Source organism: Vipera ursinii, assembly GCF_947247035.1.
Source record: "Vipera ursinii genome assembly, chromosome: 1".
NCBI classification, from domain to species: Eukaryota; Metazoa; Chordata; class Lepidosauria; order Squamata; family Viperidae; genus Vipera; species Vipera ursinii.
In genome coordinates, this window is record NC_139512.1 from 91021089 (window position 1) to 91044415 (window position 23327).

Below are 23327 nucleotides of genomic sequence, written 5' to 3' on the forward strand. Positions count from 1 at the left end.
AAGAATGCCTTCCCCCTTATTAATCCCTAAAGCTTATTTTAAAACACTGTGATTTGGTTAGACAAATAAGATCATTGATCAAAGTGGAACATTGATCATGTAAGTAAATGTATTTTTAAAAAGCTAATGTATAATTTTACAATGCTTGGGAGATCTCTAGGTCTACAATTCCTTTACCACCACTACCCCCCCCCAAAATCCCTCTTGCTCATTGTTTGTAATTAAGTCTTTCTGATTTCATTGGGGAACACTGATTTTTTTCTTATTATTATTCTATCGTAAATCCTTTCCTCAAGAAAGGTCTTAAGGTCCTTCTCAAAGGCATACAAATAATATTTGTCTTGACTATTTACCACAGAATCAGTGTCAGCTCTTACTTGCAGAGTGAGCACCTGTTACTTGTCCCAGCTTCTGCCAACCTAGCAGTTCGAAAGCACATAAAAATGCAAGTAGAAAAATAGAGACCACTACGGTGGGAAGGTAACAGCGTTCCGTGTGCCTTTGGCGTCTAGTCATGCCGGCCACATGACCATGGAGACGTCCTCAGACAAACGCTGTCTCTTCGGCTTTGAAGCGGAGATGAGCACTGGCCCCTAGAGTTGGAAAAGACTAGCACGCATGTGTGGGGGAACCTTACTTGCTACATAACAGATATTTTCCAGGATGATCTGTCCCTAGCCTGGTCCATTTTGAAGACCACATAGGAGCCATGACCAGGGGGGCTTTTGCCCAGGTTCGCCTGGTGCGCCAGTTGCGATCCTACCTGGACCGAGATGTCCCATGCACAGTCACTCATGCACTCGTGACCTCCCGTTTAGACTACTGCAACACTCTCTACATGGGGCTGCCCTTGAGGACCACTCGGAGGCTTCAACTGGTGCAGAATGCAGCTGCGCGAGTTGTGATGGGGGTTTCCCGATACTCCCATGTAACACCTCTACTCCGCGAGCTGCATTGGCTTCCGGTTGCCCTTCGGGTGAGATTCAAGGTGCTGGTGATGACCTATAAAGCCCTAAATAGCTTGGGTCTGGGATATTTGAGGGAACACCTGCTGCCGGCATCAAGCTCCCTTCGTCCTGTGCGCTCCCACAGGGAGGGCCTTCTCAGGATACCGCCAGTTAAGGAATGCCGGCGGGTTATTCCCAGGGGAAGAGTGTTCTCTGTGGGCGCGCTGGCCCTATGGAACTAACTTCCCACGGAACCTAGGACTGCCCCCGACCTTCGCTCATTTCGCCAGGACCTGAAAACTTGGCTCTTCGAGCTGTCTGGCCCAGGCTGAGGGGTTTTTAATTTTTTATTGGGTTTTAGTTTTAAATTTTGGGGACTTGAATTAATTAATTGTTTTAACTGATTTTAATTTTTGTATGTTATGCTTTTAATTTTCCCTGTAAACCACCATTTCCTATGGGAATAGGACGGTATATAAATTTAATAAAATAAAATAAATAAAAAATAGGTCTTCCAATATTGTGCAGCATTGCCACAATAACTACATTCATCCACTTTCTACTAGTCACTTTGTTCTCTTTCCTTCTACCTTTTCCAGTATTATAGATTTCTCTAAAAAGCTAGGATTTTGCATTATGGTCAAATAAATTAGTGTTATACAGTATGTGTCCTGAATGAGAACTCTAGGTTGATTTGTTCAATGTTTTAATTTTTTTTCTTGACAATTTGTAGTCTTCTCAGAGGTATTCTCCAACACCAGATATGTAAGGTATGTAATGTAACATAACATCAGATGTGACTAAGGGATTCTATTTTCTCCACGCCACATGAAGAGAGATGTTTTTTAATTGATAAATGGCAATTTCTGCTCTCTAATATCTTCCACAATCATTTGAGGTCAGGAGACATGGATGTAGCCCTGGAATATAAATTCTTGTGGTGAGAAATGAGTTAAATAATGGCAAAAACTCAAATCATTTGAAGCTCAGTATCCTTTAATCCTTCTTTTGGAAGCATTTAAGCTGTCCTTAGAGAAGCTGTACATCAGTCATGAAGATCTCGTATTAAGAGTTCCTCCTTCACTGAGAGTAAAATGGGTCAGTCAAGGTTACGGATTGTAAGAAATCTGAAGTCAATGTTAAATCTAATAGTGTAGATCCATGTTGTCTTAATTACAGTGCTACTAGATTTACTTTGAAAAACATTGAAATGCTTAAAAAAAAGAAGAAAATAACCCACAACCCTTCAAAATTACTCTGTATTATCTCCACTGGGCCAAAATCAGTATATGGACAAGTTTGTACCCCATGTGTTTGCAGTGCAAGCAGATAGGCTTTTATTTGAATTTTCTCACTCTATAACCAAAGATGTTTCATGCTTAGTGAGGATAGGGCACTACCCTCCTATTGCCTCTGATTACCGAAGAGAGTCTCTCAGCTATTTGCTTAGCATAATTTTCATGGCTGAAGTTCAAGCCCATCCATTCATCCAATGATGGATAAATGACCATCAGACAAACAGATCTGGCATGAAACGGTTGGCTGATGAAGACTTGCTAGAACAGACCAATCTGATGATGTTTGCCACATCTTTTTTTTTTGCTATATTTGTATGTTGATAATTAAGATGCCAATGTATTACTTTATTTGAAAATATATTATTTTTAGAAACAATATACTTACTTTGGAAAGTAAGATTTAAATTGCTTAAGTTGCAGCAGTTGGCATCTCTTGCAGCCTCCTGTTTTTTTTAAAATATGTATTCTCTCAGCTTTGTCTCTTTTCATTTATTTATTCCGTTGATTATTGCTCTGTTGGAGGGTCTTGTGGGAAAAATTCTGTGCAGTTGCTCTACATTTGGGAGAAGCATATAAGCACACTTCAGATATTCCCCCATGTTTAATATACATTTGATTCATAGTATGCATTTGATTCATAGTATGCATTTGATTCATAGTATCTGCAAAGCACCAGTTTAGGACCATTTTCCTAAGTCCCATATCCAATCCTATTCAGTTCACTCAATTTGATCAGAACAAAGTAAATACTTTTGGAATATAGTATTATGGAGATGACTCTTGACCTATCACAATTCTGTTTAAAATGGTTCTTTCTACATTCTACATTAACAGATCAATACTTTTTTGCCATTGTCTTTGTTTTACTGTTATTTAAACTAAAAGAACTGGTTGTGACTTTGAACTCTGGATTTTGATGGTGAAATCTAACCAAAGGGAAGCAGTAGCTAAAAATACATTGATTTGTGACATCTAATTATATGTAGAAGAGGGACTTTCATCAACATGATGAAGCAGAAATTTTGCCTTTTCATAATTGTGTCACAAAGTGACACAGAAATAAATAAGGGGGGACATTTGTGCTATGGTGCATGTTTTATCACTTGTGCCATTTCTCAGGTGAATAGATGACTGTTGGTGTCTCCACCGCTCATGAATATTTTTTATCACTAACAATATGGTCTCTTGATCATGGGAAGGAAGACAAGGTTCAACTGACAAGCAGAGAAGATAAAGGTGTGTATTCACTGTTGGGCCAAGTTTAGATATTCTGTATTTAACTTTTGTTTAGATGTTTTGATTCTTATGCTACAATCTTTGGGACAACTTTCCCTTCTTTCACCCAAACTCTTTTGCTGTTTAACAAGCTGAGAAGAGCTATACTTGTCGCCATCTCCAAAGATGGCAACAAAATCCTAAATGGGAAGCTTGTCCACAACTTCATTCTTTCTGGCTTGAAATGGGCAAGTATGTGCCAGACATGCTCAGTTAAATATAAGTTGGGTTTTTTTTTTGTTCCTTTAAACCCATCTGACAAACTAGTCTAACAGAGGTCTCCATCTTACAAACAGTTTGCCATCAGACGATATACCGTTTTTTGCTAGTCACAATGCCAGTAATGTAAAAAACAAAAAAACAAAATCCATCCAAATCGATAAAATAGCATAAAATAAAATAAAGTACCCTGGAGGAGCGTCAACATTAGGATGCAACGAGAGCTGCACTTTGATTTCTGTAGTGTTTTCTGACCTTGGCTGTTTGCTTACAAATGTTGCATTACTCAACTAGTTAACACCATCATTGTGAGTGTAGGGCTTGTTCATTGTCAATATACAATAGCTTGCCTGGACAAAGTTGGTGGAGGTGTACTTTTCTTTTTGGGAGTTCCTTGGCTAGGATATTGTTTTCTGCTTGCTTGCTTGTCTGGTGTTAATCCCTGCTTATCTGGGTTTGGGCTGTTGGAGCAGATGTATTCGGGTCTGTTTCCTTCATAAATTGTTACCTCTCTTAAATGGTAAGTAAATATGATTTATTTCTATGTGTTTCATTGGTGGGTGACTTGTCTGAATGCCAAACCTCCAAGAATTCTCTAGCATTTTCAGATTTGCTTGATCCAGAATGCTCAGTTTCCTACTTGCAACAGTGATGGATTTTTATTGTATATTCTGACAGCTCATTGATGTTCATGGATGGACTCTGCTTGTCTTCTTGCCTGTCATACAGAGTGGCATTACAGCCTTACATACTGCGTTGCAGTTCTTTCACAACACCCTAATCAAGGAACTGCAAGGAGAAAATCACACCAATTAGCTGCAGAGCAAACATAGGGAGCAAACATCTGATGATGTTACCCTACCTGATTAATGAAACTTCTGCAAGCAAAAAAACCAAGTATAGAGAGTACCAAGGACTCCACTATTAAATTGTCTCTTTTATTTGAGGCTTTGAATTGTTAAGATACCTCACAGACATTGTTTTTCCCTCCATCTTTAGGGGCCATATCCAGAGGGAAAAAAAATAAAATCAGGAGTAAAAGCTCACTGAAAAAGCTGGGAGATGTTGCCACTTTCATATGAGTTAATCATTACAACATTTCTTTTCCACCCAGTATTTAAAATATGTTTCAGACTAAAGATTCTGAGCAAACAGGAAGACTTTCAATACCTCTTAGGGTAGCTTACACCAATATCACACTTCCAGAAGTTCTGCCTACTTAGAATTATTTGGATTGCATAAAATTTCAAATGTATGCTTTGTATTATTTTGGAAACCAACCAAGCAATGCTGTTCTTCTTCCCTATTCACCAGTACATTATGTTGACTGAACTGAACTTGACATGTACACTCATGACCAATCTTGCCTAAAACCTTATTCAGGAGGGTAGAAAACCATAGTTGTAATGCCATAGATAAGATTGTTCAAGAGCTTTCATTTTGAAGTTGCTATTTTTGGAGATTTATCTTTTTTAGATGCAACACATTCTAGAAGCTAAGCAGAATAATACCCTTCTTCCAAGGACATATGAAGACAAAGATACAATTAAATGTGTAGAAAAACGTCAATTTTTAAACTGTCCCTCCTCTCCCCTCCTCAGTATAGAATTTTTTGAGCAACTCAGATGGTGTGGTATCTTAGTATTTTCTCTAATTTTAAAATGTGTTTGCATCAACTTAGAATTGTTTCTTTAAGAAACCTATTATTTTTTGGATACTAATACAAATTAAACTGTCAAGGCAAAATTTAAAGATGTATTTCTAAAGAATACCATGAAGAGGTATATCAGACCTTTCGGTGGTAGATTTTATTAGGACCATACACCCTCGCTTTGTTCAGTAATTTGTAAATAAATTACTGTAGGTTTAATTGTAGGAGACCTATTCATTAGCTCCTTATATTTAAAAATATAGGAGTCTTGATTAATATGCTAAATATAGCTAAGGTGGGTGACAATTAAATGTATTTACTATTAGAAATTGTGAGTAAAAACAAGTCTAGGGACTCTATAGTCATTTCTAGACAAGACTTGATTGTAATTCAAGTAATCAAGTTTTTTTCCCCCTACGCTACCCCAGACACTATATTACAATATCTTCCTGCCACTCTGCTTTTAATGCTGTGTGGCTTTTGTCCAGCAATTTACAGTGGCCTTTCAAGCCATGGCCACCCAGTAGGACAGCCACCAGCAGCGCTGGCAGCCTGTCCCCCTCCCCTTGTCCCTTCCAGGGCATGGAGGGAGAGAGGGAGGGAGGGAGGGAGGGAGGGAGGGAGGGAAGGAAGGAAGGAAGGAAGGAAAGAAGGAAAGAAGGAAAGGACAATGGGGGAGGGAAGGAAGGGGGGACAATTGAAGGGAGGGAAGGAAGGGACAATGAGAGGGAGGGGAGAGACAATGGGAGGGAGGGAAGGCGCCCACCTGAATCCCACCCCCTCTACCAGAGACCCATGGATCCCCCCAACAGCCCCACCCACACACCCCACAGGCACCCCACAACCTGAGTGATGAGCTGGCCAGCCCCCCCCCATTGACTTTGTCAAAGTTGCAAAAGGTGATCACATGACCATGGGACACTGTGACCATCATAAGTATGAATCAGTTGCCAAGTATCCGAATGTAAATCATATGACACTGGGGATGCTGCAACAGTCATAAGTGTGAAAAATGGTCATAAGTCACTTTTTTCAGTGCTGTTATAATTTCAAACAGTCACTAAGAAAATTTTGTAAGTCGAGGACTACCTATATCATTTTTTTCTTTTTTGGTCATCAGGTTTTTGACACATTGCAAGGCGACTGGTGGTACTCGAAAATTGCCTTATCCTAAAAGTGGTACAATGGGTGAAAAGGTTGAAAAGCCCTGATCTAGACCATATATTAGGTTGCCCACAAGATTGCTTGAGGAACACGGTGTTCAAGGTTCGATGATTTCTAATTTATTTCTTGTTAGATATTTGGGAATTTGAAATAATGCATTTTTATTTTAAATATGTATAGCCATCTCATAGAATCTTGTACTACAACCTCTGAGTAGGTGATGTGAAAGTGTATCCTGAAGAAGCAAAGTGTAATCTTCTCCGTCTAAAATTCCTTTCCTACACAATTCATTTTAGCATTTGAAAATTGTCTGCACTATCCCAAAGTACCTTATTTTCTTCTACATTTTCTTTTTCACTGTGGAGTTAACTGTATTGGAATAAGTCTGGGGAGACCTACCTTAAACCATGCAGGCTATATGACTTTGGGCCATTCACTATTCTTAACCCAACCTAGTCCACATTTGTGCCAAATAAAATAGAGCAGCCATAGCCATAAAAATTGTACTATAAATCTGGTTTTCCCTCCACCTTGAAAAAATTACCTGATGTTATAAGCCCTGTTTGAACATTCATCAATATTTGGTGTGTAATAACCCTGCTGCCAAAAGCATTTTAAAACCATCAGCTGCTGCAGGCACCCAAGTGTTGAATGTAAATATTTGTAGCAGAGACTTATTATTAATTTTCATTTGAGCCACAATCCTGCATTATAAAGATTTTTTAATTCACATGCGAGCCATCCTAATTTGGCTTTTGCATCTGCAGCATCTGATTTAATGTGAGTGATATTCAGACTACCGTATTCCCACCTTCAGCATTTTTATAATGAAAATGGAACAGGACTATAGTGGAAGGATTATGTGCATTTACATGCTCAACAGAAACAGTATAGGAAAGTTACTTTCTTTGGGCTCTCAGAAATACTTCATTTGCAGTATTCATTCTTCATGACACTATCTAATCAAATTCCATTGGTTTTTAGAAGCCAAATACAATATTTTACTTTAGGTCTTAATAATGTTTAATATAACTGACTGACCCACCTACTATTTTATTCACTGATCTCTTATCTAAGCCTATGTTCCTCTTGATACCTCTTGTTTTAAATATGTTTTGGTCTAAAATAAATTATCACTAAAAGTGTGAAAAGACAGTAATAGAATTAAATTTAGGCTAGGATTTTATGATGCATTTTCTTAACTAAAGCCTCTGGCAACAGAATTAAAAATCACTTCAATAACTAACTGATAACTCCTAATCCTATACATAGGTGTTTTTTTACAGTTTCGTTCTGATTAATTGTGGCATTTCACAATATTCTCCTAAGCCCTTCAGGGATTTGAGTGGAAGCTTTGGAGAAAATTGCTCACCGTATGTTATGCAAACAGAAAAAGGCATTCCTTTAGCCACCATTAGCACCTAATGCAGATACATGCATATTTCACACATATACTGATTGGTTAGATCACAAGAGTTTAGGGTTATTTTATTTCCTCCTAAACTCAATCATATTAAACAAAGGAGAGAGGCTGTTTCATATCTTCAGACATGGGGAAGAAATAACTTGGATGAACGAAACATTTCCTTTTTCGGTTGAAAAAAACATGTAAGCAATATTTTCTCTAACTCTGCACCCTCCATCTACATTCCCATCAATACTACCTCTCAGTAATGCTGTACTATGCCTTCTGTTTATTTTACGCATGATGCGTGCTAGGAGAGGGAATCAGAGGAATTAATGACTAACAGCCTTAGATTCATGGTTCTTGTCTTCATCATTCCCAAACAGACGGGCTTGGGTTGAGATTGAAACTCTGCAATTACAAAGACCAGATTCAGTGAGTAAGATAAGGGAATAAGCATAGCAATCTGCACTTAACATATATAACAAAAGTATTACTTAACATTATTTTAAAATAATTACCGATAACCCTATCTAAGCAAGCCTTGTATCGTACATTGGGTCAGTCCTCGAAGATTTGCTGGAAGTGCTTGTATTTCTGGCCTGTGTTTGGAAGCCTGATGCACAAGCTCTTTATGCCTTTTTTTCCCATAGCAACATCATGCTTCTATAGTAGAATGTCAGAGCACCATTGAGCTGAGTATGGTATGCTATATTGTCAGCATAATCTTTCTCAGAATTCATGGGATTGAAGAATGAACTACAGCACTCCAATGCAAAGAATCTAATAATTAGAGGATAGAAGTATATATGGCAACTTCAACTTAGTTTTTTTTTCTAAGCCAGGTCCTGAAAATAGTCATTACATGTACAGCTATTCATTTTTTTAAAAAAAAGTTTATAAATCTTGACCTGTTTGAAATCATCCAGTAAACATCAAGGAAAAGCAATAAAAGATATAGAGGTAATGCATATATTTAGGACTAACACCAGTATGAGGTACTCTTCAGCAATTGCTTGAGGGACATTTGCCATCACCCACATTGAGTCCTGTGGCATTAAAAGCAGCATCTGATAACTGAGCAGCCTCCACAATAGCCTGAAATTCTTTGATATTAGAAGCATTATGGGAAATCAAGTTTGACCCAACATCCCTAGAATTACTGCTGTCATTTCTATTTACAAAAGGCCAATTTGTAGACAGCTGTGCACCATGTTCTGCAAGGCAGTTTAAAATTACCCATAGCATTTGGAACTACAGAGCACCGTATTTTGTGAATAAACTGTCAAACCTGATGTCTCATGCTATTAAAAAACTGGATATGCTAATGAGCTTCAAACTGAATTAATCTAGGATTCATTTTGTACGAGCCTTTTAGAAGACTAATGCAATCTCTTCTATAATGACACAAAGTGTGTAGGAAAAGAATTATAGTCTAGTAGTTTCAAAAACTATGCCTGTTTGCCTGGTTACTCAAAATATTAAGAAATAAAGCTATTTTAGTTCATTAAGAAAAAAAGTATTACTAAAATTATTCTTCAAAATGAATAATTATAAAAATGGCCCGCCTCCCCAAGGTTTCTTGAACATATAATATTCAGAATACCTGAAAGAGGATTTCCAGCATTGACAAATGGATTTAATTCTAATCATTTTTCTAATAATGTCAGTATCACCAAACTATATTTCTTGCTGCTCAATGTTGTATCTATTTCCATGTTTATGGGTTTTAAAAATGTTTTTAAAAGTTCTATAAAACAATTTTCATTTTATTTTTCAGGCAATGTTACAGAGACCTCTTTTCTATAGAAAGGTTGGAAAGTCTATCTGGATAAACAGCCCTTGTTTTTAAATTATGACTAAACCATAGTTTCTCCTCTTATGCTCTCTTTGGTATTGAAAGTATATTATAACAGAATGCACTTTAGTTGTACATTATTTTATTATAAGCTTGCTCCTCTTTAAGAATCCTAAAACTTACATGTAGAAGATATAGCTACTTCTTGTGTATAATCAACAACTTTATGCTTTAATGTGTACTATATTTTATAAGCCATTAACGAGAATCATTAGTCTTGTAACAATTTGTTTTATTCCTTAAACAACTGCTTTTAAAACATAAAATGAAACAATATTTAGAAATTACAAATTGTATTTACTGGTAGGTGCACTATATACTGTATAAAAATTCTATTTATTCTGCTAGCTTAAGATTTAAAATAAATATTATTTATACATTTAGCTACCACAAACAAATAGTATTATCAGGAAAAAAAATAAGATGAAGAGAAAATATACTACAAATATAGCACATATTGATCATTTCATATTAAAGGGATGTATTTCACAAATCAATAAATAGGGAATTAAAATGTTCAACTCCACAGTCTGCAAGTTAGTTAAACAAGCATAATTAGATAAAACCCAATTCAGTTAACAATAAAAAAATGAAAAAGTATCAAAAGCCAAGAAATCATAAGATGTTTACATGTCACACCTAGTATAACACTTTGAACTTCACTGATATTATTTACAGAATGCCTATGCTATTTCTGAAGTCTCTGTAATGATCCAAGATAAATATTACTCCTGGATTTTTGAAAAAACATTGATGAAGATCTAAGGGTGTGACTGGATAGAGGCCTCTTATTTTTCTTCACTGAAACATACTTCTCTTCCTTAGGAGGAGGCACAGGGATTGGTTTCCAAGGTATGGGGTTATAAAAGGCTGGAGCTGGATAGGCATTTCCATCTGGGTATGCTGAAAAGTTTAGAAAGCAATAGTTAGGAACTAGTGTACAGGCTAAACTTCACTTTCAAACTGAAGAAAATAGTGGATTAATTATAAAGTATTTGATAGCCTGACAAGTCACAATAAAATGAAGATTTAAAGAGCTTTTCTTGACTGATTTATCAGGCATAAAATTGCACTTTTTCACCTCATCTACCTAAAGGCATTGATACTCCTTTCAGCTCTGGTCTACAATTTGCGTCAAGTTCTTTCAAATATTAATCAGAATTTTACTTTTATGACAGCAGCACTTACGGTATGTAGACGTTTTTATATTGTTTAGCAAACAAAAAGACCATCATGCCCCTAATCATATCTTCCTTCAGCTGCATCTGTCCTTTCTCTGGGATTCTGTAGTTTACCTCCACCCCTAGCCTGGTTGGTCCCAGGCAATCCAGTAATCATTTAATTATTAGGCTGTGTGATATTATCCTGTATTTATCTTCACTGGAAAGAAAAAGAAACCTCTATGTCTTTCTCTTTCTTCTTAGGCTAGGAGGATTTTTTTTTTTTAAAAAAAATCTGTTGTAACTGGTAACAGCAATACAATGTGACATATTTTAACCTATTTTCTACATATAATGAAGTAGGTTATATTTGTAGGCATATGCAGATCTCCATGAGGTCACTGGTATGCTGTTAAGTACGCTCTGAAGGCCTGCCTTAGCACTTAAATGTCCCTTCACATCCAAAATATTTACCACCTGGCTAATTAACATTTTAAAGAAAACTTCTGAAAAATGAACATTTCTATACAAGTTGAGGATATGTTGGGTTATAGTAGTTTATTGACTACTGATACAAACTTGCAAGTTTCCCATTGACATAGGCATAGCTAGCAGAAGCTGGGCGGGGCTTGTTTTTAGAATTCTGCAGCCATTCTTTGAACATCCTCTCTGATTTTTCTTTTTTCTCCTGTAATTCAGCTTCCCGTAGCTTTTCCTTTTCCTGCAAAAGTAACAGGCATGTAACCAGATCTAAATACAAAGTGCCTTGCAACCTGCAAAAATATATTTCATCAAGGTAATTGACTGCTCTAGAAACAATTGAGTTATAGTTACACTTTTAAGTCATGCTGATCTGGATTATTTAAGCGCATGCTTAATTCTCACACCGATATAAAAAGTTTTATAGGTGCTTGTAACCTATAGTGAGTTTAAATTTTCCATACCAGATTTAAAACCAGCAATACGTTTACAATTTAATCATTATTCTGAGTATATCAACACACAGCATCTACCTTCTTAGGGTGGGACTAGGGTAGCAGTACACTGACTCGTAAGGTAATCTTTAGATTAGAGATGATGGCTTCCATAAAATGTGGGCAATGTTAGGATATGATTGGGTTTAGTTGGCCTATAACAGGGGTGTCAAACTGGCAGCCCATGGGCTGGATGCGTCACACACAGGCCACACCCACCCTGGCTCCACAAAGGCAAAAACATCGATATGTCACGTGACATGATCGAGTTTGACATATGTGGCCTATAACAGCCAAATCTGCCAAAGCCTACTGGGGGCAATTTAACCTAACAACATAGTCTATTTTTTCCTTATTAAAAAGGAATTGGCTTTTGTTTTTATGTTGAATTGTTCTCTATTATAAGCTACCAGATCTGTGTTGTTTAAATTGGATAACTACATACATTTTATAAATAAATTATCAAAGTTTTATGAAAGTCTCAGTAAGGTCAATGTTCATGGCTGCACGTATTTATGATTATGTCACATGAAATACTGCAATTTGGAATGTAAGAAGAATGCAAGGTTAAAAAGCATAAATTAATGAATGGAAGTTTTAAAAATATATTTTATTTGTAAAAATAACAGAATAGGGACACACACTACAGCAGGGGTGTCAAACTGCCGGCCCATGGGCCGGACGCGTCATCCGGAATCTGCACCCACCCCATTGCCAGCAATGGCAAAACTCTCCCGATACGTTGCACGACATCACATGATGTCACGAGTTTGACATGTCTGCATTAGAGCTAAAAGAAAGTAGTCTGATTTTCTGGAATGGAGTTGATAACTACAGGAAACTTTGCAAACCATTCTTGTTTCTTCCATGACCATATACTGCTTTATGTTCTTTAAACTACTCGTCCCTTTCCAAGAAATTTACCAATTCCACCAAACTATAAACATTTTGGTCTTCCTTTTCACCAATTTCTCTAAGAGGGAAGAGCATAATGAATGTGTGTATATGTATATAAAATTATTTCAGCTACCCTTTTATTTAACTGGTTAATCATTTTACAGCAGTTACTGTATTAGCCACATTGTAACAAATATTTCAGGACAATATATACAACAACAATTTAAAACTCAGCAATAAATGAACACAGCACTAAAATATAAAAAAAAATCTCAAAAGAGGCAGATTAGAAAGCCTAGATTAACATTTATATAAAGAAAACCCTATGCTGAAAGATACTGTCAAATATGCAAAATGAGTTGTTGTGAGAAAAATATTCTACAAGTGTTATTTCATCACTGAAAACATACTTCCCCATTTCTCGTAACTGTGGATTTTTTGTGCTTCAGTCTTAAACCTAACAAGCAAGATCCAATTATCTTTAACCAGAATAAACAGGAAGAAACTCATTCTTTTTAAATGTAATTTACACCAAAGAAGTTCAGTTATAAGTTTTCTTGAAATAAAAAGCTAAATTAAACTTACTTTCTCTTCTTTCTTTTTTTGAAGATCTTCACTGTTCTTTTTCCTCAGCCATTCCTTATACATTTCTTTTGCTTTTTCCTTTAGCTGTATTTCCTCAAACTCTTTTATTTCCCTTTCTCTCATTTCTTTTTGGAGCTTACGCTGTCTTTCTTTTCTTTCCTGCATTAGTATTATTTTAGAAAATATAGGTAGAACTATTATTACTCAGAAAATCTAAGTTCTTGATATCCTGGGCATTCATGAATACCTACACCTGAAAGGTATGTGGTCCCAATGCAGATTTACTACCTGGCTTATATACCATGGCTATTTATAAGGATACTATACTCTTCTTTTGCAAACTGACATCTTGGACATGATTCAATGAAAGAAGAAATATTTCATTTCCACTTTCTTCTGGAAGACTATGGGACTTAATGTAGCACTTTTTCATTTTGCTAGTTACTGGTTTTATGACAACTATTTACCATTTTAACCAAGAAACTTTGGTTATGTATGTGCTGCTGTATGCAGAAGAGGTACACTGGTAATATACAACTTATAAGCTTCCTCAATTGAGCATACAAAAAAGACTATTTTCATATTTGTAGGCTGATTAGGTAACACCTGGCTAAGATTACTCATAAAGGGCCATCAATAAACAATTACAGGAAAATGCATGTGACCATCTCCATTTTAAAGGCCCATTGGCCATCTTCAGCCTCAGTGGATTTATATAATGTTTTGTCATTTTATGCTATGATTTTTTTCATGTATTTTTTAATAAATCCATTCATGAAATAAGTTTGCCCATGAATATTAATATTACAACTGTGTTTCATGTACAAGATAATTGTGATTGTTTGGTTTATGTCATGCCCAAATTAGCCAAGGGAAGACCAAAGTAAGGAAAGAGTGGGTCAGTGTCTTAAATATTCATGCTACTGTTCAAGCTTGTTTCAGAATGGCTGACATTAAGAATTATTATTTTTTACCATTTATTGTTATCGCTGGGGGAGGGAGTTCCTGTTTTTTGTTTTCTGTACTGTATTTTCACTGCTTGTAAACTGTGAGTGAGTAGGCAGCCATATAAATTTCAGAAAGAAAGAAAGAAAGAAAGAAAGAAAGAAAGAAAGAAAGAAAGAGAGAGAGAGAGAGAGAAAGAATCCCACTTTTATTATTTTTATAAATAATTTTCCTCACAACTTCAATCTCATGAGGTAGGCTGGGTTGAGAGTGAATGACTGGCCCAAAGTCACCCAGTTAGTATTTCATGCCTAAGGTAGGGCTATAACTCACAATCTCTTGATTTCTAATCTGATCCTTAACCACTGGACAATATTCCTTATTAAAACGTATATACAGGTAATCCCCAAGTTACGAACATTCCCTTAGTGAACGTTATGCGATAAGCACCCCCTAGTGTTTACGAGCAAGTCCTCAAAATACAAATGGGTGAAGGAAACCTTGGAGGCCTGTTCCATCACTAGCCCCCCCCCCCCCGGCCTTCCCCACGCTGAGAAACCTCATGTGCACATAACAAACTGAGCATTCGCCCACACATTTGATTAGCGAATGTGTGGGCGAAAGCAGGGAGCGATCTTGTTCAAGGTACAAAATTCATTTCTACGAATTTTTGAGTTATGAATGGAATGGGTAGGCTCCATTACATTTGTAACTCGAGGACTACCTGTATACCTTTTAGATTATTAACCTGGTCTATTGACATTAGCCCGAAACAACCTATGTACCATTAGAGTTTAACTATCTCTAAAGGAAAATACCGAGCAGCAGCAGCACAACATATCATAACATCAACTCTGCATACCTGAACATGCCAAAACTAGTATGATTTGTGTTTTGTATTTAGCAAAAGCAGTCTGAAACCTCAGTTAACAAAACTGACTTTTCCATTTGTCTGCAGGCCTCCAAAGGAAGAAAATATAGCAAGGTACAGGTGGCAAACAAAAAATTACAACGTAATAGTGAACATAGCTTAATTATTTTATTAATTTCCGCAAAATAAAGAATTTAAAACACTCTATACTTACTTCACAAAACAATTTACTAGTTACATAACAGTTCTTATGTGTTTTTTTTTCTTGTTAAATTTGCAGTTAGAATTTTAGCCTAGTTGTTAAAATTTCCCCTGGACCATTGCCATTCTGGGATAATTTGGCATCTTCTGGAAGGTAATCATTGCAGATAAAACAGGTCTGTCTTATCTGGAATGTCATGTCTGGAGCCTTCAAACTGCATCTATTTTGGATGATTTACTTTCAAAAACTGCTAAGCTACCCCAGTGATAGCATGACCTGGAAAAAAGACTTGACATTTTACCCATCTGTAATTGATGGTTTTGGAATCTTGCTGGTATAATATATACTGGTCTTAATCTCAGCGTATGTCTTGGGGGCTTCCAAACTGTGTGGGCAATTTGTATGGGCAGTACTCACAGGTTAAGTTCTATCTAGTTCATATTTTCCAAATTTGCAACTTCCACATATCCCAAAATTCTTAGCGACGGCTGGGAAATTCTATAAACTGAAATCCCACTAGAAAATTGCCAAGGCCTAGGAAACATTCCTATACAGCAAAGAGTATTCTGAACTACTTGCAAAGTGCATAAAAATAATTGTAAATAATGTAAGTATAAGCCAAATGATTATCATTTGGTTATGAATTATATAAATTGTGTTTAAGTCTCATGCATTTTCCTGCCTAAAACTCAAATCAATAGAAAACAGAATTTAAACAATCTTTAACATTAAATTGGCCGAAAGCAGGTATTTTTAAGAAAAGAGTTTTTAAAAGAACCAACAGGAATTTCTATTTAACCATGAGCAATTTTCTTCATTAGCAGCACTGATACTGAGCAAACTGCTACCCAGAACAAAAGTCCTCAGGATAACAAATGGAACCTAATTCTGAGAATATACATATGTTGGTCTGTTATTAGTTAATTGATCTTAATCACTGTTATTAGCAAAATAAGGAAGGCCACATTTTCATCCTATGGGGAAGGAAATACATTAATTCCTGCTGAATAACCAAAATAAAATCTAACTAAAAATCTACAGTGGACTTTAAAAGCTTAGGAACTAAAATATTACTTTGGTCCACATTAAAATAGATACTATATGCCATTTCACAAACATAATATAATATATAACTGAAAGAGAAAAGCAGTTCCTCACCCTTTTCACCTCTTCATTTTTTTTCTGGACCCACTGTTTGTGTTTCTCTTCAGCAATTAATTTTTTTCTCTCTCGTTCTTGTTTTTCCTTTGTTTCTTCAATTTGTTGATTCATTTCCTATTGAAAGAGATGGAAATTACTCTTTGCTTCTTGATTGCTTTGCATAAACCACAGCAACTTTGGATCCAAATACAGTTCCCATTGCAAAGTACGTGACAAATTCATTTTATTTTAAAGTAACAAGTTACCAGAAACATTTTTGCTACACGATGTTTTGTTGTGATGTGTGTATTTAACTTATCATAAAGTTTTCTCTGATGAATGAGTATGCAGTTGTGTAAGGGGCTATATGGATGAAAAGTTAATGAATATCTTGGATGTTTTGTCCTTCCAAAACCTGTAATCTAAGCTTGTCTTGATGAAAACAATAAACATTGAAGCAAGTCATTTCTAGACAGGCTGAAATTCATGTTACGAGACATATGTCCAAATGCTTGTTCTCTTCAGAACCATGAGGTGCCATTCTCCTAGTCACCCCAAAATGTACTCAGCAGAAAAGGGTTAATCTTATTTTCTTGTCAGAGGCAGGGTATGACCTTGGCAAACTGCAGAATTGCCTTGACTTTTCTTTTCAACTGTCCCACTGATACAATGTGTTCGTGCATTTACTTAACATGTTAAATGTATTCATTTTAGTTCTGACTGACTGGGGACTATGATTTATATTGGCATCAATGTTCCTTGTTGAGAAAGATGAATTCTCCTCTGAGAATTAGATTAGAAACCCCAGTTTGTGCAGACAACGAATACTTAAATCAAACTTGATTGCTCCTCCACTCAAAAATGAACGAATCATCACGGTAAACATAGATAAGGATCCCACGCTAAACACGGATAAGGATCCCACAAGGGACTCAAATGTCTGACCATTATTGCCATTACATTTCTGAACACTGTGGATATTGTACTGTTTGATCAAATGTAAGGGCCTTGAATTGAAGCTGCTCTTTTGTATAAGCAAACCTGCAAACTGTACAGTGAGTGCTTCAGTTCCCTACTGTCAATTTATGGCACCCTGAAAGCAAGTCTTCTATGTTGTCGTGACCACCCTGGAGGAGCCTGTCTGCCACGGTTTGGTCAGTCTTGGCTCTTTTGACTTTTCTGAAAAATTTAAAATTCTGACTCTTTCTTCAGGTGTTAGGGCCAAAATGTTAATAAACTTTGGTTTGCGTTTGGTTTGCTTGACTGAAAAGTTTTTAACTGGCATCAGTTTTTGCATTTTTTTAATGTAAGGTGTTATGCTTGTTCTCTACCAGGAGTTGATTCAATATGAGTGGTCACATAAATAATAAGATTAGTAAGTTGTTATTAATCTCTTATTCAAGTTCCCTGCATGGAAGAAAGCAAGATTGTGCAGGACTGTTCTACCAACCTAATCTTTCTGCCTTTCTCACGTTTCTGCTCGGGATATGTGAACGAGGCATTATCAATTTAGTGATATCAACATCTCTGTATAATTATTGGCTACATTCAAAGGTTATGATGTAATGAAGATCTCACTGACATGGATTGGGCTATATAATGCTCTAAGCCATAACGCAATTGTTTTTTTTTTGTTTAGCATATTGTGTAAACCCAGCTCTTAAGATTGGTAAACATGTTTTATTTAATGTAAACATGTTTATTGTTGTAACCATAGCTCATAACACAGGGGATGCCATAAAATACATTAAACCAGAATGAAAATATAAAACAGATCAATAGAAGTATTAGAAGCAGAAATGTTACAATAAAGTCAAAGCTGCAACTAAGATCTTAAGTATTTTCAAGTGTAAATGACAACAACTTGTTTGCTGACTGTTAGAAACACATGTGAAATCTAGTTTAATTTTGCAAGGCTTGAGGCCTTGAGTTCATCTGTCATTAATAATTTGGGCCTGATCCCATTGTAAATGAAGCAGTGAAGGCTATAATGGGTATCTTCCACTTGCTCAGCACCACCACGAGGGTAGAGGCACTGTTCAATAGGGAACTTACAAAAACACTCCAGAGGGCATAGCTTGCAGGCAAGCGATGCTAAAGTCATTCTCAGTGAAGAAACTGGTTATTTTAACCAGGTACTAGGAGAAGCTTCTATGTTTTCCATAATGACATCAAAATGAAACTTTGGACGATTGTACTACTATTAAAACATGATTTGTGGCTTACTGCAATGTTTCACTCCAGCAACCGTTGCTTAATTTAATATTCCACGTTTAACAAAATTGAAGAACACACGTGAACCAATTGGTATCCTCCTTTCTTTACTTAACAATGTTTTGGACTTAGGGAAAATTATTTCTTGAGCCTAGGCCAAACTGACTTCCTAAAGATTGCTCAGAATGTTTTAAAATAAATTAAAAATTTAGAGCATCATGTTTTGTTCTTTGCCAAAAGTCCTGATTTTTTCCCCTTCATTTACTAGAATTCAAAACTGGCAAACTGAAAGAAGATTTATATTAAATAGATAATAGTTATGACAATAAATTCTTTCATCAGTCATTCAAAAATTACTACTGATTTACAGTCAAAAATGTCCATCAGCATAGATAGCATTGGGATGATAGAATTTTTCCTAAAATGCAGGTAGTGCAAACAATATTGAGACTAATATAAAGACTGCATCATCTCAAAAAATAAAGTGGGACTATTATGAATATTACTAGAAAATAAATTCATGAGCAAAAAGGGTACTAATACAAAACTTTTAGAAATAAATTTAGTTTTGAAAGGGACAAGAGCTCAACATATTCCTCTAACAGTCATGTAACATACTACAGTTTATCACAACATATGTCAACCATAATATAGTCAACCATCTCTTATCCCAGATCATATAACTTCACTTACTCATGAACAGCACACATTCTTTTGTGTGTTAAAGCTTCAATACAGATGTGGGTAATTTTTTTTAAAAGCATTAAAATATTTTAAATTTAAATGTTTAGGAGGGAGTTGGTTACGGTAAGTAAAATGCAAGTAACAGCTTCTATCAAGCATAATATAAGTACAACACAATAAAAATATGCACAATTAGTAATGAATCAGGATATAATCAGCAAACAAAAAGCAGGGTAAATATGATCAAAATATAAAAAACAATCTGTATTTAAAAATAATTGGGAAAGTATGCATTTTGATGTTTCACAGTCTATTGCTACTAACTATAAAGATAATAAGCTATGTATTCACCTCCAAAGCTTTTGCTTGAAAACGAGCACGTAGTTCTCTCTCTTTGCAAAGGAACCATTCTTCCCATGGTGAAAGATTAGTATGAGCAGGTGAATGTTTATTTGTATCTTTAATTTGTTCCAGACTGTGAATTGACAAATAAGTAATCAGATGCAATAGTGTTTATGAATACTATTTTAAAATAAATCTGCTTTTTAAATAAAACAAGAAACAAGTAATATTATGAATAGTTCTTTACAATATTACTATAATTATGGGACTTTACCCAAAGATTTCTGTTTGCTACTGTGTAGGCTTCTCTCCCTTTAACATTCTCCATGAAATTCTACAAATCTGCTTCTGTAGGAAAACAGAAAGTGGTCACAGGAAAGAGAGAAAAATTGTATTATAATGAAAGTCAGTATAACCTTAGTAGATTTCATCCACTGTTATACAGAGTTCCATTCATATAGCACAATACCTCTCTCCTCCTGTATACAGAAATATATAGCAATAACTAATAAATTCAATTGAAATGAAACTGTTTTCCTCCAATAAACTTTTTTTCAATGTATACTGGTCACAGAAGACATGGCTTTTCTGTATTGCATTAGTATGCTGTAAACATTCATTCAGAGTGTGATCAATGCATATATAAAATATTGTACTCAGATATATGCCAAACAATATCAAAAGCCCAAACCCATCTATTTCAGAATTGCAGATTTTTCATAATTATACTGAGTAGAGGGGAAAATGATATGATTACATTCATGATTTGATCTAAATATTTATTTTCAATATATGTGAAAATTATTGTCTCTAAATTCAATTTTAGTTAAAAATGTATATTATCATAAAAATGATAATCAGGACATTTCATCTATGACTAAGATCTTTATGATACAGTAAAATAAGCTCTGATTCTATCGTATCACATTGTTTGCTAGCCTATGAGTATGCAATTGTTACCATAGTACCCTGGACTTTTTGAAGCATCCACAGTATTCAGATGCATGCTTTTGATTTTTAGAGGTGCAACTAAGTATGCATTAAGTTAATTATACTATGACTTTTGAAATTAACTCAAATGATGAGGCCTTGTGATAGAATACCAATATTTGTTTCCCTAAAACATTAAAATAATGTATAACGGTTATTAATTTGAAGGTGCAGGGGGAAGGTGAGTAAAGTTTCTGTCCAGATTTTTTTGGCTGGGAGATGATCTTAGATGAATGTTAATGAGTAACTTTAATTCCTCAAACACATTAAACATAAATACAAAATGATAAATACTTAAAATATATTGTAATCCAAGAACATTCCTTTTTCTATTATTTTTAATACACATACACTTGCTACAAAAACTAGGAATATATATCAAGCTCCTTCCTGTCCTGGTAAAGATAAGTCTTGCCAAATACTAATATCAGTAGACATCATTTTTCAGCCTTCCAAACTGGGTCTCTTTCAGAGGTCCATGGTCCAACTATGCAGGAATTCTCTGAGGTGCAGTCTCAACACAATTGTTTAGGGAAAGTGATCCCTAAATCAGGAAGACCATTATTGCAGTTTACTTCTGATTACTTTAACAGCTTTGTTTTCCTTGCCTTTATACCACTTCATGTTTAATCAAATCAATGCCTTTATATAATAGTGCTCAACTGATTTACTTCTTGGATGTGAAGTACTTGAATATCCACTTTATTCTTACTTCTTAAAATTTTAGTAATCACTAAGCTTGTTTTCAGTTATTTATTGATATGACGATTTTAACTTTCCAACTTGACACACATGCACCTTGTCTATGGGAAACGAATATCCAATAAATCCCTGGTAAAACACAAAATAGAAATGAATTTCTAGGGAAGAAATTGGATTTCTAAGTATTATATATTTGTAGGATGTATATAAACTGCTTCAGTCTAACATGGCTCTATGCAGTATATAAAGCAAAAGCCATTTTTCTCCTATAAATTAGTATAGAATCTGTGTGTAAAATTGTGAAGATTAGTCTTTGGGGCAAATACGCCATTAACCAACCTAAGGTGTTTAAAAAAATACTACGAGGCACTTTCCTGCATAACAGATGCCACTTCCAATGCTTTAGGGTTAACTTTGATGACACTTTATTGGGGCAAGAACAAACAGCAACACTGCACAATAGAACAAAGGGGAATTTTGGCCAGTTTTGCAGACTTCTAGGCTCTGTCCAGTAGTCATGTAACTCCTTGTTTCAGTTTGGGACGCCTCAGGGCAGAGGCGTTTGGATAAACAAACTGCTTTCCACCAATATTAAACACAGTTTTCCAGTGCCTTCCAAACTATCTGGGTCCCCATTAGTTTAATCAAAACAAAAAAAGAAAAAAGAAAGAAAAGGAGCCTAATGGAAGTATAAAGTTGCACTGCGAGTGACACATTACCTACGGTGGTGTTTCATCTTCTGAGGGATGCTCGATCCCCTGCTAGTTGTTGTTGTTATTGTTGTTGTTACTCCCTCATGGTGGAAATCTGATAACTCTGGGTGGAAACTGTCAGAGATCAGGGAGAAAGTGGAAGACTTGCCGGCCCCCTCGTCGTCAGAACTAGCAGGGGAGGAATAGACCGCCTCCCGCCTGCTTTTGGGGGGCTCGGAAGTAGGCATGGTGGTGACTAGTACCTGCGAAGAAAGGAGCGAATGGAGCGAGGTGTCTTCCCGGGTTCCCCTTGCCCGCCTCGAATAAGGCCCGGCTCTCCCCACCCTACCCATGGCTACCGCCTCAAGCCCTCTCGCCTCTCCCTCTCTGGGACTGGCACCCCAGCCTTAGCGCCTTCCCTTCCCCTTCAACGGTCCAAGGACGCAACGCCCCTACGCTACCTGAGGCCGCCGCTTCTAAACCGGCAGCGCCTACCCCGCTCCCAGTCGTCCCTGCGGCACAGCCGACTCCACCAATCGCTGTGCGCGGCGGATGTCATGGCAACAGGGACGCCTCCTGCCGTCTCTCAGGAGCCCGCCTAGAGCGTCTCGGTCCCCGCTCCGCTTTGGCGGCGCGTGGGCTTAGGCTCCTCCTCCTTTTCTATTCGTCTGGGCGGCAGCTAGCCTCAGTGCTAACTTGGCCTTCCCTGGTTGACTTACGGCGGCTTAATAAACGTTCAGAACCTACCGCTGCACGTGGGCCTGTGTCATCCTCCCGACTCTTCTCTCGCCGTCCGGCTCCTCTCTGGCTGAGTTACTTCAACAATGCGCCGTCTCCGTCACTATCGCGGGCGATTTTTCATTTCAATATTTGGCCATCAAGCTGGCGGGAGGGTTTTGCGCCACAGGTCAAAGCTTAGCCAAAGGGCTTAAGTCAGGGGTCTTCAAAACTTAGCCCTTTTATGACTTGTGGACTTCAACTCCCAGAATTCCTCGGCCAGTGTGCCTGGCTGAGGAATTCTGGGAGTTGAAGTCCACAAGTCATAAAAGGGCCAAGTTTGAAGACCCCTGGCTTAAGTTCTCAGTGAGGCTGAGGCTGGGAATGCGGGAACA

General features: G+C 36.6%; 1 protein-coding gene across 4 annotated transcripts; it reads right to left on the reverse strand.

Moving 5' to 3' along the window:
• Positions 1-1666: 1666 nt before the first annotated feature.
• Positions 1667-22731, reverse strand: CCDC34 (coiled-coil domain containing 34). Of its 4 annotated transcripts, none has more exons than XR_014490990.1 (10): positions 22677-22731; positions 22243-22478; positions 19841-19964; positions 16610-16726; positions 13434-13592; positions 11557-11698; positions 10630-10720; positions 8219-8370; positions 2631-2798; positions 1667-1867 (listed from the first exon to the last, which is right to left on the reverse strand). XR_014490990.1 is itself a non-coding variant. In XM_083350793.1 (7 exons), exons 2-7 carry the CDS (start codon positions 22461-22463, stop codon positions 10506-10508), a joined length of 978 nt encoding a protein of 325 aa, XP_083206919.1. In that variant the 5' UTR covers positions 22464-22478; positions 22677-22731; the 3' UTR covers positions 9938-10505. The 4 variants fall into 4 exon arrangements, 2 of the variants coding, with proteins under 2 accessions (XP_083206919.1, XP_083206920.1); XR_014490991.1 differs by having other exon boundaries at positions 1668-1867; positions 8304-8370; XM_083350793.1 differs by lacking the exons at positions 1667-1867; positions 2631-2798; positions 8219-8370 and having other exon boundaries at positions 9938-10720.
• Between the last annotated feature and the right edge of the window lie 596 nt (positions 22732-23327).